Genomic DNA, 13,497 nt, shown 5'->3' with positions numbered 1-13,497 from the left:
TCATATTTTAGACAAATTAATACATAAATGCAAGAAAATCCTAGGTTTTTTTCTTTTCTTTTTTTTGTACTTTATGTGCACTGTTAAATGACCAGTCTCCCTTAAATTATTTTTGAATGTGAAATGTCAAGATTGACAGAATATGAAATCACAACCATTACATTTTTCCTCCAGCTCATTGCCGCAGTCTGGACATGGACCAGACTATCCTCTGTTGAACTTAGTATTCAACAACAGATTTTAGAGAAAGAAATGACTGACAGCTGAGACCATTAAAGAATTGCTTCATAGATAGTGGCATTGATTAAATGTCTAAGACTGGTGTTTAGAAGTATGACCTTGGTATTTAAGGAATTAAATGCACCATACTACGAACAGAATGCTATAGAGATCAACTTTGAGGTTAAATCAGAAGGTTTTAGCTCATAGAGCACAATCAATAAATATTTATATGTTACATGCTCTGTGCTTTTAAGTAAAGACAGCATCTGTAATTAATCCTTCTCCTGAAAAAGGTGTTTAACAGTCTTGACAGTGTCTGAGTGTACTGCACAGTGACCAGCTCAGATGTGCTCTAGATTAATTGGGTTAGGCCAAGTAGTATTGATGGTAGTTGCTCATTAACAGCTCAGAGCATCCTTGAGAGGCAGCCAGCCTGAATGTTTGGCTCTGAAAGCTACAGTATAATGACTTTGTATGTGATTTGTACATGTGAGTCATGCAGCTGACCTCTGTCATTGGTATCATAGGTGTTCCCTCTGGATTATATCCTGATCACAGTCATCACCATGTACTTTGTGCTCACATCCATGGCCGGCATTCGCAACATGGGCATCTGGTTCTTCTGGATAAGGGTAAATAAATCTGCTACTTACAAGTTACCAAAGAGGTACTGTACATATACAGTACTGTATGAATTCAACATTAACATTTTTATGTTTTTGTTTTTCAGCTGTACAAAATAAGACCAAAGAGAACCCGTCCTCAGGCTCTTCTCTTCCTCTGCATGATTCTTCTCTTGATTGTCCTTCACACCAGCTACATGATCTACAGCCTGGCGCCACAATATGTCATGTATGGCAGCCAGAAATATCTTGTTCAGGTGAGGAAAAGTCTGCATTTGCGTCTTGCTGATGAGATCTAGCTCTGACAATGGGGCTCCAACAATGGCAGTGTGGGTCAGTCGGTGGGTTGAAACCACTTTGGTCCGGTTGGGTGTAGGCAGCAGCGTGGTCTCCAGGGGCAGGTAGTGGGGCTTTTAGACTCTTTTAGACTCTTGTTCCTCTTGGATTCTGTCTATATGTATTAGACTGACTGTCTACCCCCCCCCCCCCCCCCCCACATAGTCTGTGTGCAAATTGTGTGCCTAGTCTACATGCACCGTTGCATCTATGCTTTGTCTCAGAAAGTCATTTAAACAGTATAATTAAAATGAACTGTGGAAAAAAGTTTTTAAAACCAGCTCTTTATGACTCACAGGGTAAACATGGCTTATTCCTATCAGCTGCTGCCTTTTGCCTGCAGTATATGAATATATTGTCTCTCAGTACCAGCCAAGCGTATACAATGTAGCGAGTAGATACATAGCCAGTAAATACATAGCCCATTTATTCATTTTTAAGTTGTTTTCGTTGAGACAGATCTTTAAATAACTGTAAATCACATTATACCCACCTGTGGTTGTGTTTTCTGTGCACAGAGAATCCTCTGTTAACATCAGAATGATGTTTATTTATTCAATGTATTCCTTTTATGTTTGGCAAAACTTGCAGCATCTTCTGGAAAATCTCCTGGACTTTAAGGTCATTTTGTAATTTAAAATTGTTCAGTGAGTGGCAGAGCAGCAGTTTGTCACACAGATGGAGCCTGTGTGCTGTCTGAGAGGCGAGAAGAAAAAAGAAACTTCCTCTAAACTTTCTCTCTGAGTGAAATTTTACAAAGTTACAAATACGGCTGAAATCACAGCACAGTCTTTGTCTTTAAGTGTTTTGTAAGTTTGTCACACGGTGCCGTGGTTATGAAATCGAGATTTTAGCAGCAGCTTGAAAAACGGCTGGGAAGCGACTGCTGGTTAACATGTCGTCCAAGCTGCGTTTCAGTCTCCGTTGTGTACTTGTTCTGTTCAGAAACAGGACAACATGTGAACGTTAACAGCTTTATTGGAAATTTGTCCGTATTCAAATGTTGTGTACGTGAGCACAGAGAAGCAAACGTATAAAGAGCTGAAACTGGCTGAGGCTAGGCAGAATGTAAATACAGCATGATGGTGTCAGTTATTTACAGCTGTTCTACGTCTTATGTCCTTCATTTCCACATTGACCATATGCAGCTCAGCCACATACTTGGTTTGACCTAGTCTTGTTTTTTTTTTCTTTCTGTTTCTTTGTTTGTTTTGATCAGAGTCAGTTGCCCTCAGCCGGTGCTACATCTGGGAATGCTACATCTGGCACCACGAGGATCTGTGATGCTGACGCGCCTAAGGGTAAGTCTGTCATCTCTGCTCGCACAGTAAGGTAGCAGTGGTCTAATAGTGACATGTTGGAAGAACTTACAACACATCATCAAAGATTCATTCCACACAAGTCGCGTCTATAACAGAAGAAAGGAAGGACAGCGTACAACCCAGGCCGTTGCGTGTACAACACTGTTCAGTAATCTTTATCACCATTCATTATTCATTAGAGGGAATAATACCAAGGACAAACATTTACTAATGCAGTACATGGCCTCTTGCTGTCTCCATGCCAACGCTTATTACAGTAAATCAGCCATGAAAACACAAATGTGTGAACGTACATCATACAAGTGAGCTTTATCATGGTAATTTATTCATTTGCCTAATGGTCAAGTCAGGCTGTTGTTTTTGTTGGTGGAGGAATATGATGCAATTACTATCTCTGGTTAGCCAGCCATCAGATAGGCATGTTGTATATTGTATCATACGTGGCTACATGACGCTGCCTATAGGACTGTCCATCCTTCTTAAGTGAAGACTGATTGCAGTTTTGACCCAGTTAAACCACTTTGACTTTTTGGGCAAACTGAAGTCTATCTCTAACCTTTTGGAGTGTTTGGGCTCTTGGGCCTGTATGATTATGTTAGCAGGGGTCTGTTATTGCAGTGGATAATTGTTATTTTTGTATTGAAAGGAATCAAAGTTGGGGCAGAAATGGTCTCCCAGAAGATGCAGAATTGGAATGCAATTAGAGAAGTTAATGAGCGTTGTTAGGTTTAAAAGTCAAGTGTTTGAGTAAAGTTGATGTGAAAACAGTTAAGTGGGAGTGGTGGATTCTTATAGGCAATTTAATGTACATAAAATTTCAATATCATATGTTTCCGCTTGTATGTATTGTCTTGTATGAGTATTTTCCTTTTCTGTTTGGTTGATTGCAGTGAGTTTTGTCCTCCCTGCATCTTGTTGGTTTTCAGCTCTTTTTATTTAATGTGTTAATATTATTCTTTAAAAAAAAAATCCACAGAGATTCTTTAGTCTGAAATTAAAGTTGTAGATAACATCAAATGAAATCTAGACATATACTGTCACAACACAACTGCAGGCATTAAAGGCAAGATTATGTGTTTACTTCTCCAGGTTAAACTGTTAATGAAAATAACTAGTTCGTAGCTGTCTTAAAGAAGTTATAAAGTTGGTGTTGAATCACTGTAGACTAAATCAAAGATGCTTCTGCGTGTGTTAGTGATATTGCAGTGTACAGGGAGTGACAGCACGCTGTTGCAAGTAGATATATCCAAGATATTGCTGCATCTCATCAGGAGGAACAGAGTGCACAGAGTGAACTATCCGTCAAGCCATCCATCCATCCATACATGCATCCATACATCCATCCATAGTGTCAATCTGCACTAATGGAGCTAGTGGATGTTTTGCTTTGTGGCAGAAAGGGGCCTTACAGGGTCATAGTTTTTTCGATTCATCAGTGTCTATACACCGAAAAACTGCTGAAGTGAATTGAACCAGAAGTTGGATCTTAGCTCATCGCAGAAACTGCTGCCAGACTCTCCGGTGAAATGACACCTGTGCACTGGTTTCAGAGTAATTTGCTGAACTACAGGCTGAATCAAGAAAGAACCAGGAGTGATTAGCATATTTGGTTGGGTTTTCTGCATTGGGTATGGTTCGTGATTGATGACTGTATGATGGTAATACACCATGAGGGTACTAATGGACTAATGCCGTTGACATCTGAAAGAAGTGCACGTCTTTGGGCTCTATACTCTCATGAATCAGTGGCACCTTGCACAGAAGGCAGTCAGCGGTCAGCGTTGCTATTTTTGTGGAGGCCCTCAGGCCCCCTGCTAATCTGAAGCATATTTAGACTCTGGTATGATTAGGCAGAAATTAACAGTCGTGGCCAATGAAATCAGACACACTTAAACTGATTGTATTGGTATTGGTTATTCATAATATCTTAATGGAGATGTGTAACCAAGCTTTCCAGAAAATGCATGATTTTTACACATTTTATACACAGCACACCAAAAAATACTGTAAATTCTAAAAATGCTTATTCCACTATCAGAGACAGATGATGTCCTTTTCTTTATACTGTGTTCTCTGTCTATAATGAGGACCAATATTATCCACTCACCTGCGCAATTACAAAAATGTCAACTAAAATTTTGAATATGATGTATTATTTCAGTAGACGTTGGTCACATTTACCTAAGTGATTAATAAGTTACCCTTCAATTGGTCTAGCTATGTTTACATATGATAATAATGACAATAATGACAATACTCCCAACATTCAGTAATTACATAAACTGACAATCCCTCATAATACTCTTGTTTACATAACTGCTCAGACAGAATTGTTGGAATGCATTGGCTTTTCTTTGTTTGGTTGTTTGCTTTTCCTCAAACAAATCATTTGTTTGCTGTCCTACAACTATCAGAATTAACCCAACACAGATTCATCCGTGATTCAGCATCACTTTTTGCATCACATTTGTTTAATGCAGCATGTCGGCTGTGCTGTATCTGACCGCAAGAGAAGTTTCCAATAGCAGCCGAGTTGGTTTTAGTCATTAAATGTGTTCATCTCACCACAGGACCCTCCGTTGGTAAATAAATCCGTTTTTGCTCATCAAGTGTTAATTATTGCACACTTTTGGCGCTTCTCACTCCTGTTATACTGAAGGGGTTTTGGCTCCAGAGTCACTAGGAAAATAGCCAGATGTATTTATTCCCTCTCCCTTTTGACCAACCGAGGGAGACTGATCCTATTTTGGCCATCTGAGAAATGGCTTCTGCTTTCATAACAGCCGTTGCACCACCTACCATGAGGGGGAGGAAGTGTCAAGCAGAGACAACACATGCGACTACAATCAGAAGCCTACTGACTAATACACTGTACAAAGTAACAGGTGACATTTCATTCATGTGGTGAAAGAATACAACTCTTTCCCATTTTGGATAATCAGCGGTCCACTTAGTAGTTATAAATAAAACAACAACAGGATATTCATAATTTATGTGGATATTCATGAAGAAATATGGACCATATGTGGGTAATTGGGTATAATCCGTATCCACATTCTCTATTCCTGAGGCTAGTCCTTGTTTCATAGATGTGTGTTGCATAGAATTAGCTTGATTGATATGTTGCAGTATTAAGACGCTGGATGCATTCTTATGCTCAAGAATTTTTATAAAATCCAAGGCAACCACAGTAAATGTGCTCGATTAGTATTTTTTGTAATCAAAGAAGTGTGATTCTTCATGGCATGTCTCCTGGGAGAAAAAAAAAGTTGCTGTATCATGATGACTAAGAGATTTATAAACATGCCGATGAAGTGATGCTCAACTAGTGGCCAGGGCAAGTCACTAGTTGGGCTGGGAGAGAAGCACATTCAGGGTTTCTCTCTGGGTTTTTTTTTTTTTCCTGAATGTGAAAAGTAAAATGTAAAAATTCTGCAGTAAGTAAAATGTCATCAGCCTTAGAACAGGCTCTGAGAGGGCATCACTTTGTAATAACCTTTAGTGTGACACTGGATCAAAAGGCAGCTGAGGAAAGAGAGGATAGGAGTCAAGCTGGTGACTGATTGGCCAGTTTGTCACAGTGGTGTAATGACACTAACATCTTGGTGAGCAGGTGCTCAGTGCCAAGCTCTCCATTATCTACTCCAAAGTCATTATCACACCATTACTCATTTACTGAGCATAATGGAAAATGAATCTTGAGGAATTAGTTGCCATGGCCCCGGAAAACTTGAACCCTAAAGTCTTTTTCCGTGTATGATTAAATGTGGGTATGAAGGTGTTTTCAGGAAAAGAAGAATCAGAGTTCTCTCTGTGCATTATTGAAAGGTCTCCTGTCTGGACCTCCGTGCTGTAGCGATGTGGCTCTCCTCTTTACTTGAGCAGCTGATAGGGGAAATGCTTCATCTTAGTCCATTCAATCCTACGTCCATACTGTCTCAAACGGTTGGCACAAACTGGGAGAGCTTCAATGCTGAAAGTTTTTTAATATCGAATCACTTTATTTTAAACTTCTTTCAACAAATAATCTTATTAATGGATTCAGTTTTATTTCTTATAGCTTCACGGCGTCCGACTGAAGCCTATGGAATCCTCAGTATTAGATCAGGCGGCTCTATCAAATCATTCTTACCAGCAGCACGATGCTCACGCTGTTACTTCTGGTCGGGGAGCTACTTTGATCACAAACTTGTATCAGAGTTCATCCACATCTACCCTCTGACTTTGTTGGCAAAGATGAGAAGATTTCTGGCGTAGTTATACTTCCCAACCTCTTTGATGATGATCTATATTTTATATTTTTGTTGTTTGCATGTTTTGTTTTGCTGTCTTTCCTTCAACATAATCCTCAACTCAGTAACCAGAGCTACTCCTGTCTGAGCTCCTATATTAGCCCTCAGAGTTGTTAGACGTCAGAACCTGTCACAAAACGGTTTTGTCCTGCATCCTTGGGCTTTTTACAGCTCTTGTCAAAGATGTTTTTTTTTTTTGCCTCAACCAAGAAGTCAACTAATCCATGTTGTTCACTGCTGTAATCTTAATTATTTTAATAATCTTAATGCCTCCATCACTAAATCTGCAACATCCATTATTTGGTCACATTAGCTCCCTGCCCTGGACACTTCACCTAATGATTTTAATGATGCTTATAGAGCACTCCTTAGTCAGATTATTCCCCAAACTGAAAATGAGTCTGCCGTTAAATCTCTTTCAGTCTCCAAAAATAAACCTTGTGCTTTGTGAAAGGTCATATTATAAAACCTGTTTATGTCAAAAACAATATCCAAATCTTATAAAAGCATCTTTTTTTTGCAACTGAGTTTTTTTCACATTTTGTATAGATAAATTCAATCCTGTGTTTTTGACACAGTAGCTCAAATCACCACTAAACGTCCTCTGAGTCATTTTTCCACTTTTCCTGATGATGAATTTCTTGTTCTTTTTCAACCGTTACATTGACACTTTCAGTGACAAAATTATAAAGTTTATGGCGTGAGACCCCACAAATTCATCCCATTCAGAATAAATGTCAAGCTTTTACCACGGAGGACATTTCACATCACTTCTAGTTTGAATCCCAGTGATGAAACTTCTTGATACAGAGGAGCGTTTTCACACTGTGGACTGCTGTCTGTTTCCTAGCAACTTGCCGGTTTCCGCAGCATTGTTTTAAAGAGCTTCAGGGGGGAAAATGGTCGAATTTTATGTTGCCTACGAGATGTCAGGTTCCCAAGCAATTTTCAACAGGAGACTCCCTCAACCCCAACACAAATTAATAGCAATTTTCTTAGCATCAAGGGGATCATCATCAATTTGCATTACAATTGAATATGTCAATCAAAAGTTATTCTCCTGAAAGAAAAATGTCCATCTTGTTATCCCCATACCTGTTCTTTGAAAAATCTGTTAGCTTGGAATAGTGTCAAAACAGATTCACTGTTAACACCTGACAAGTAGCTGGTGGAAATCATGGAGCATTTACCATAAGAGCCAACAGTTTGTCTCAGGAGCTGGTTGGGACCAGAAGCTTCTGTCAGGACATCGGAAACCAGGTTTTAAATAATGGTATGTCTGTGAGATGTCAGTACTCATAATGGACTTAAATCCCTGTATCTCCAACATAATCATAACCAGCTGTAATAAAAACAAGAGCGTGGTTGTAAATAGCCGCAGCTCTTCTTTTTGCCTCCTGTTGGTGTAATCAGTGGTAAAGGTGAGGTCCAGCGAGATTACTTCTTCATGTGTTGCCTTTTTTTGTCTGCATCAGGAGGTTTTGGAGCCCTGCTCAAATGGATAAAATGGATAATATAAATAAATAAATAATGTTTTGCACAGCGAAGATGGTGCTTTTGGTGAACTTTCATCGACAACACTAATATGAGAAGCCAGAGATTTGAAAATAGTTCTCTTGAAGGAACATCACCGTCCTCTGAGGACGCTGGAATGAAAGTGCTCTGTTGCTCTTTAGACGGAGAGAAAGTAAAAGCATACAGTGTAGCTACACAAGTGCCCGCTGATAGAGAGGCTTTCACAAACAACACAATGTGCGCGTGTGTGTGCACTGCGCGCGCGACTGTGTACGTGCAGGGCTTTTATGCATGTATTTGTGTTTGAATGGCGAGATGAAAGTTATACATAATGCATCATGCTACACAGGGCAGCACTCACCCGGGTATCATGAGTCAAGGTGAAATTACCTGCACTCGCACGCTGCCCCATGCTCTTCTCGGAGAACGGTAATGATTCCAAGGTGAAGCGGGGTCAGTGGCGTACATGATAATATATTTAGGCAGACCACTGTTGTGAACCATCTGTAGGTCCCACTTGGAGCTCTGCAATTCAGGTGAGCAGCTGGAGAGCTACAGATGGCTGGAGGTAGAGGAGCGCGGTCACGGGGATGAAGATAGACTCGCTTCTTCTATTATGTGTTGATCCTGGTTCCAAGCAAAAGCTGATTGTTGGTCCACCTTCAAGTCCACCAGGGCTCCTCTGACTATATCTCATCTTGATTAAACAGATCTGGATTTTATCTTCTTCTTCTTTTTTTTTTTCAAAGTCAACACATTTGACAGGAAATGTTTTGTAAACACCGACTATAATGTGTAAATTCTAAACCACATTGAGTTATTGCTGTGGACCTTGATATCACGTAGCTCAGTATAAGTCTGATTGCACTGTTCATGGGGTTGGAGTCGGTGTGAAGAGCTGTGTAAGAAACAGTGTGATAGGAGCAGCTCAGCAGGGTTAGCGTTAATGCTCCAGATGGCTCTCTAACATAGCCAGACAGTGCATTTCATTTCCACTCCAGCTTTGTGGACTTTCTCTCTTGTCTTATTCAATTGACATTATACAACTCTGATTAGTGGGCTATAGAAATATTTGCCTTTTTTTTTTTTTTAATTGCTCTAGTGTGCACGCCCCAGCTAATTAATACACGTGATCAGAAGGGAAGTACCCCCCCCCACCCCCCCTCTCTCTTTTCTTCCTGTGTTTTCATATGAAAAGAACTGAAGCACAGAGGAGAGACCCAGACACTGCACGCGATACCATTGGCACTTTCCACATTTGACGTCATCAGCATTTCCTGTGCCTGCCAATACCCGTTCATGCACATTAAAGGGAAGGACCGGGCTTAAGAATTCTTTTATTTCTCCACTCGTCTATGCCTTTTGGATCAATAGCAGTATCAATTCTGTCAAAAACCGGGGAGCTGAGGCTCAAAGGTTATGTCATCAGCATAAAGCCGAGAGCTGCTCCACAGACAAAGAAAGCAATTGGATTTTATAAGTAATAAATGAGTCTCTTTCCCAAACTTTTTTTTTTCTTATGATGTGTTTACGGGGCCAAGTCGATACTGTTTGAGCTGTCCTTGGCCATAGCAACAAAATGTCACTTCAGGAGCACAACAGAATGAAGTTGTAAGATGTGCTCCCTGAAAATGGCAGCGTTTGTGTTCAGTGGCAGGTTCACACTGGTTCACTAAATGGATAAAATAGTGTAGAACCTATTGGTTTTTACTCCTTTCGCTTTCTTTATCTGTATCATGTTTGTGTCCCAAGGCTTTTTCATTCATGTCCCTTTTGACATTAATAAAAACAAGAGGTAAATTAAAATTAAAATTAAAAACATCACTTTTATTGAGGAATGAATGATGTTGGTACTGGTTCATTCATGACTAAGACACACACACACAAAAACAGCAAATAGATAGCCATTATGTTCCAGACCTTATTGAATGGTCTGAAGGACTGTGATTAGTTTGTAAATGTCTGTTGTTGTTTTTTTTTTTAGCTCATCAGAGGTTGGGGCATTGCATAATCCAGAACCTGATGCCATCACTACTTGTCTGTGTCTCCTCGAGTGTCCTTGCTTTCACCTTTTAGCCATTTCCCTTTTCAAAGTGTTACAATGGATATATTTGATGCATGTCTCCAAATGCACGTTACGTCATTCTTGTTTTATGCCTTGGTTAAACCATATTCACACTGACAGTGACATGTATTTCCTCTTTTCAGAAGACTGGTTGTCTTTTTTAGTTACAGTGACACACTCGCCTGAGGCACTGCTCCATGTAGTAATAGCCTGTTTTGGGCTCTTAAGTGTGTACATACCCCTTCCCTTTGAAGAAACACAGATGTATAACATGTGCTACACTTGTGCACTTTTATACCATAACAATACCTATTATGTTTTCAGATCGTCCGTCCATCCATACATATAGTTTCCGACGACTCACTCTTGTGATATCACATAAAGCTGAAATTGGCCACAAACGTTCATTTGGACTCGAGGATTAACTAACTACACTGTCATAGGTCAAAGGTCAAGGTCACTGTGACCTCGTTATTGTTTATAACCCACAAATCCATGCACTAATTGTGACGCAGTTGAACTCTAAATGTCGATAAAGGATAAAATGAAGTGATTAGGTTTTATAGCCAAATGGCTCCATGGTCCATCATTCAGTGCTGTAACTCAGCAAGAGGAGATTTTGACCGTATTTCCTCCAACTTGGCTGGTTGGCTGAGGCGTACAACTGAGCGGTGGTAATTCTAGTTGCATTCATGCAATTTTTCTGGATGATTGTCCTCCCTGCAGAGAAGATGCTTCTCATATTTCTCCAAAGACAGGGACCCTCTCTCCACAGGCTATATGTCTGTCTGCCTTCCTTCCTTTCTTCACTCCTCTTTTACCTGTTCCCAGTTACTCTCCCCTTACCTTCTACCACAGTCATCAGTCACTGAAGAAATCACCTTTTTTCTTTTTACTTTGTATGCTTCTTTCTTACTTTCTTTCTTTCTTCTTTCACCAACCTTATACCCGTAGAATACTAAATTTATATTGTGTTGTCACTTAGTCTTAGAATGGTAAAAGCCAAATCTGACATATTTTAAATCATCTATGGTGTTATATAGATTGAAATCTGATATGATGAATGTTGCCTTTTTTTTCATTATATTGTAAACACTTATAACAACTTTGACATCTCTGTGTTCTCTCTCTGTCCCTTTCAGATCAGTGCACGGTCACAAGATCCTACCTGTTCCTCCACAAGTTCTGGTTCTTCAGCACCATCTACTACTTTGGTAACTGGGCCTTTATCGGGGTAAGTGCAAAGTAAAAAGTCATGATCTTGATTTTTACGAGGGGGAGCACAGTTGTGTTACTTGTTTGGGGCAAAAAGAGCTGATTGAATTTTCTTTCTCTTTTTTTTTGGCTAAGGGGATTCAAACAGTGCATTTAGTTATTTTATATCTTTTGAACAATACAACATTTACAGCAGCAACATCTATAAAACATTTAATTTAGTTGGGTATTTTCTTCGGGGAGCAGAGGCACATAATTTAATTCAGGAAAAAGGTGACGGGGAAATGCTTTTCCAGGAGTGTACACAGCTAATCTCCTCTGCGGAATATTTAATAGCCGGTGTTTTTTTTATCCTGGGCGCTCCTGGTGCTGATTCTATCACATGAAATGATCCTTATGAAATTTTTTTTTTCATTTTCCGCTTTGCTTATTATTTTTCAGGCCTTCCTCATCGGCCTGGCAGTGTCCTGCTGCCGAGGGAAGAAGTCTGTGATCGAAGGAGAGGTGGAGGCTGACGACTCAGACCTAAGTGATGATGAATATGTGCACTGAAAACAAGTATTGGCTCAATCAGGTTTGTAGATATGCCAACCTAAAGTTAAAGGGACTAGAAAGTACAGTTTCACAAACAAACAAAGTCATTTGTCATTATTTAATTTATTGGTCTTAAGGAGTTATTGCAGTGGTGTCGTGTGGATTCCAGCCCGGTTTTCAGTTGACGCGTCCCTCCGCTTAATGAGACCGCTCAGACTGTCTTTCTGAGTCAATATTATTGATGACTTTGGGATTCTGGGAGTGTCCTCCAACTCAAGCCTCCTGTACCTTGAGAATTGACTGCTCAACAGTTTGAAGCTGACACAAATTGGTCATTTTTCTACCGGAGGAATCACATTTTTTGCAGCAGTAGAGACGAGGTCGTACGCAAAACTTAAACATAAACTGAGATTTATTTTCCATTCTCTAAGCACTTTGTAGATGCTTTTCATGGTTTCTTCACAATGTTACACTGTGTATAGTTGGCTTTAGTACCTTTTAAGATAAAATACTGACAACTATATGAGTCAACTTCAACTGTTTTGCCTGCTTGTTTTCCAAAAAGCAAATTGGTACAGAAAATGCTGATTCACAAGTGTTGACAGCAGAAACATTTTCAGAGTTTATTTAGCTTGTTCATGTCTGAGCTTAGATATATTGCTTGTGGATGTGCTGCTTTTTCCTCTGCATCTAGTTTTCTGCAGTTTTCAGACCATTATTTAAGCAAATGTCGTTGTACTTGCACTGTGAGTGACATGTATTGGACCAATTGTGGCCGTAGTGTTGTCAGGGGTTCAGTTGTTCTCAGTTTTTAATTGAATAGGTTAAGCAGCCTTTTACTCCGTGTTGGAAGAACATGAGTAAGAGGAAAAAATATAGAATTAATCATAGATATGGGTGTAATTTTCTTTTAATTAAGGACATTTCTCATTTTCAGCTGCAGGCTTGTCACATAGAACTGCTAATGGCTTTTTTCAGCCATATTTAGTGTATTTAGTAGAATACAAACTGTTGATCATTTAACAAATTCACAAATATGATGAATATAATATGAATATGAGAGTGACATTTTTTAAGAAATTGGAAACCAAACATTTGTGCCTCATGAATGTATTTTACCATGATGGGCACACACACTGCTGTAAATGACAGCCGAAATTAACTTCACCCAAGAGTCAAATTTTTTGTGCTTGTTTTGTATAGTTTTTTGGTTTTGTTTTGCTTATATTTTAGTCTGATTTTCCTTTGTTGAGAATCACTGGGGCCAACAGTGGAAATGTGATTGATAGTTACAGAACCTGCATCACATGCAGTTTTTACCTGTGACTGGCTGACGATATTGAATGATGCCTGTATTTAAAGAAATAAAACCA

The 13,497-nt window shown here is 39.5% G+C and overlaps 1 protein-coding gene across 1 annotated transcript in view; it reads left to right on the top strand.

Annotated features, from left to right (window-relative positions):
* lmbrd1 (LMBR1 domain containing 1) overlaps nucleotides 1-13,497 on the top strand; it is a 51,990-nt gene extending 38,493 nt beyond the window's left edge. Inside the window, exons 12-16 of the mRNA XM_083988098.1 lie at nucleotides 750-854; nucleotides 953-1,102; nucleotides 2,401-2,482; nucleotides 11,518-11,609; nucleotides 12,032-13,497. Coding sequence (XP_083844224.1) covers nucleotides 750-854; nucleotides 953-1,102; nucleotides 2,401-2,482; nucleotides 11,518-11,609; nucleotides 12,032-12,142 — 540 coding nt within the window. The 3' untranslated portion in view covers nucleotides 12,143-13,497. The remainder of the gene's footprint in view (nucleotides 1-749; nucleotides 855-952; nucleotides 1,103-2,400; nucleotides 2,483-11,517; nucleotides 11,610-12,031) is intronic.

Source organism: Trachurus trachurus, assembly GCF_905171665.1.
Source record: "Trachurus trachurus genome assembly, chromosome: 15".
NCBI lineage: Eukaryota > Metazoa > Chordata > Actinopteri > Carangiformes > Carangidae > Trachurus > Trachurus trachurus.
Note: the sequence above shows the minus strand (reverse complement) of the source record. Positions and strands in the feature narration are given on the sequence as shown.